The sequence below is a fragment of the Belonocnema kinseyi genome, chromosome 8 (assembly GCF_010883055.1).
Source record: "Belonocnema kinseyi isolate 2016_QV_RU_SX_M_011 chromosome 8, B_treatae_v1, whole genome shotgun sequence".
Classification (NCBI taxonomy): Eukaryota; Metazoa; Arthropoda; class Insecta; order Hymenoptera; family Cynipidae; genus Belonocnema; species Belonocnema kinseyi.
The window spans coordinates 28,761,049-28,762,961 of NC_046664.1; the positions used below are offsets into that span (position 1 = coordinate 28,761,049).

The window sequence follows — 1,913 nt, forward strand, 5'->3', positions numbered from 1 at the left end:
ATAGAAGACCACCGAAGTCTTCCGAAGCCTTCAGATCGGCAATCATCGTACAGCAGAACTCCGAAGTCGAATCGTGCATTTTCGGCTTACATACGAACTCACGGTGGTAATCATGCACTTTCTGTTTTGCGGCTTCCAAACGGTAGGTATGGTGGGGGTAAATTTCATCCACCATCTGGCAGCTCTGGTTGTTTTTGTTCTTTTTGCTAAATTGTATTATAAATAAGTTCTAATTCGTCTACAATAATGTAACTTGTTTCGGAGGAGATACTATATCAGTAAGAACAATTCTTTTTATTTCTTCTGTTGCTTATTCTACATGTTTTACCGAAATTTGCCCACTTCAGCGTGACGCAATAGACGAAATAAAAATTATTCTCCTAACCTGGGTGAAACTTTCACCGAAATATATTTAATTTTTTACTGTTGCAAGGCTTAACTGCAACAAATGTTAACATTGGGTTTTTCTGTGTTCTTTTAAATCTGGTGTCCTAATTTAGAACTTGTGTTCACTTATACTTTACCGTTTTCCCATTGCTGATAAGGATGCCGTAGCAGACAACAACTTTTATTCCGTCGTAGGATAAACTTTCACCAAATTGCATGTAAACTTTAACAGCGGGAAATTTTACATGCAACAAAATTTAACTTCAGTTTTTTCTGCGAGATTAAATATCTCTCTTGGCAACCTCGCAAAATGGTTCTTGCCCTTTAGAATTAATAAAAATTGTGGAACGCATTTTTAGACCAACCTAGCATGCGCTTAGTAATAATGCTAGTAATAATTTAATTGCTAAATGTCGTGAGGCCTTTCAGATTGAAGGTCCATAAGAAATATTTTCTTTCTGTCCAGAAACAGAAGGTTGGGAACAAAGTGATCCAGGAGGACGCGCAAGAAGTACGGGTTACCTTTGGTAAGTGTATCTAATTACCCTGGCGTTTACGTCAACGTTTACTATGATTTACGGTAAAATTGTGGCTGCGACCTTCGCCCGAGATGAGAGCTAAGCGGATCGCAGCTAAAAAAAAAATAATTTTGGTCATTTATCATGGTGGCGTCCTAAGGTGCCTCGAGGGCACTATGGGAATGAAAAGGAGAGGAATATAATCCGCTTGGACAGACTAATCGCGGACTAACTATCCGCGTATTATCTACAATAATTCCACGTTCCCGGGGACCGATCGTGGGTTGGCCCCTTTCGTATATTCTCGAATCAAATGCACTTAAAGAAATAACAGTCATAAATATTCCCTTACGTCGATTTACACCCTGAGAAAAGTGCAAGCTCAATCTGACCTTTACTTGAACAATATCATTTAATAGCCATAGCAAAACCATTTATGGGCCATCCAGAAACCAATTGAGGCGGGCGGGGGGGGGGGCTAAAATTACGATTTCTAAGGGTCCGTGTTTAAATTATTTAATCTTTTTTTCTACACCTACTGTATGATTCGGTAGCGAGACGCGGACCTACAAAGAGAAGAATAAGAGTAAAATTAATGCGGAATACAGTCAAGTTTGGATTTAGTACCGATTTTGGGGTTGACCTTAACCATAAATCCAGAGTCTCCGAACTATTTTGTCTCTCTCCTGTTCCTCTTTCTGTTTTTTTACTTCTGAGTGAATACCATACATCACCCAGCAACTCCTGTCACCCATCCACGCCGCGCGGCGTCAATTCTCGGAAGAATTATATCCGGGAGCGTAATGTCCGAGTTTTACTATATGCGCGGTAAAACGCTACTGGATAAAGTCCGTAATGAGAGTATCCTCGAAGAATGTAATGTGGTGGTTGGCAAGTGTGCAAGAAATTCGTTGAGATCATTTGGGCATGTTCAAAAGAATGAAAGAAGAACAAACGTGTTATTTAAATAAACAACTCGAGAATTCTAGATTGATCTTAAATTTACCC

At 39.5% G+C, this 1,913-nt stretch overlaps 1 protein-coding gene across 1 annotated transcript in view; it reads left to right on the forward strand.

Moving 5' to 3' along the window:
- Positions 1 to 1,913, forward strand: part of LOC117178420 (coiled-coil domain-containing protein 186-like) — a 250,099-nt gene that overhangs the window by 211,599 nt on the left and 36,587 nt on the right. The window contains exon 3 of the mRNA XM_033369847.1: positions 854 to 914. Within this exon, the coding sequence (XP_033225738.1) occupies positions 854 to 914 (61 nt within the window). The remainder of the gene's footprint in view (positions 1 to 853; positions 915 to 1,913) is intronic.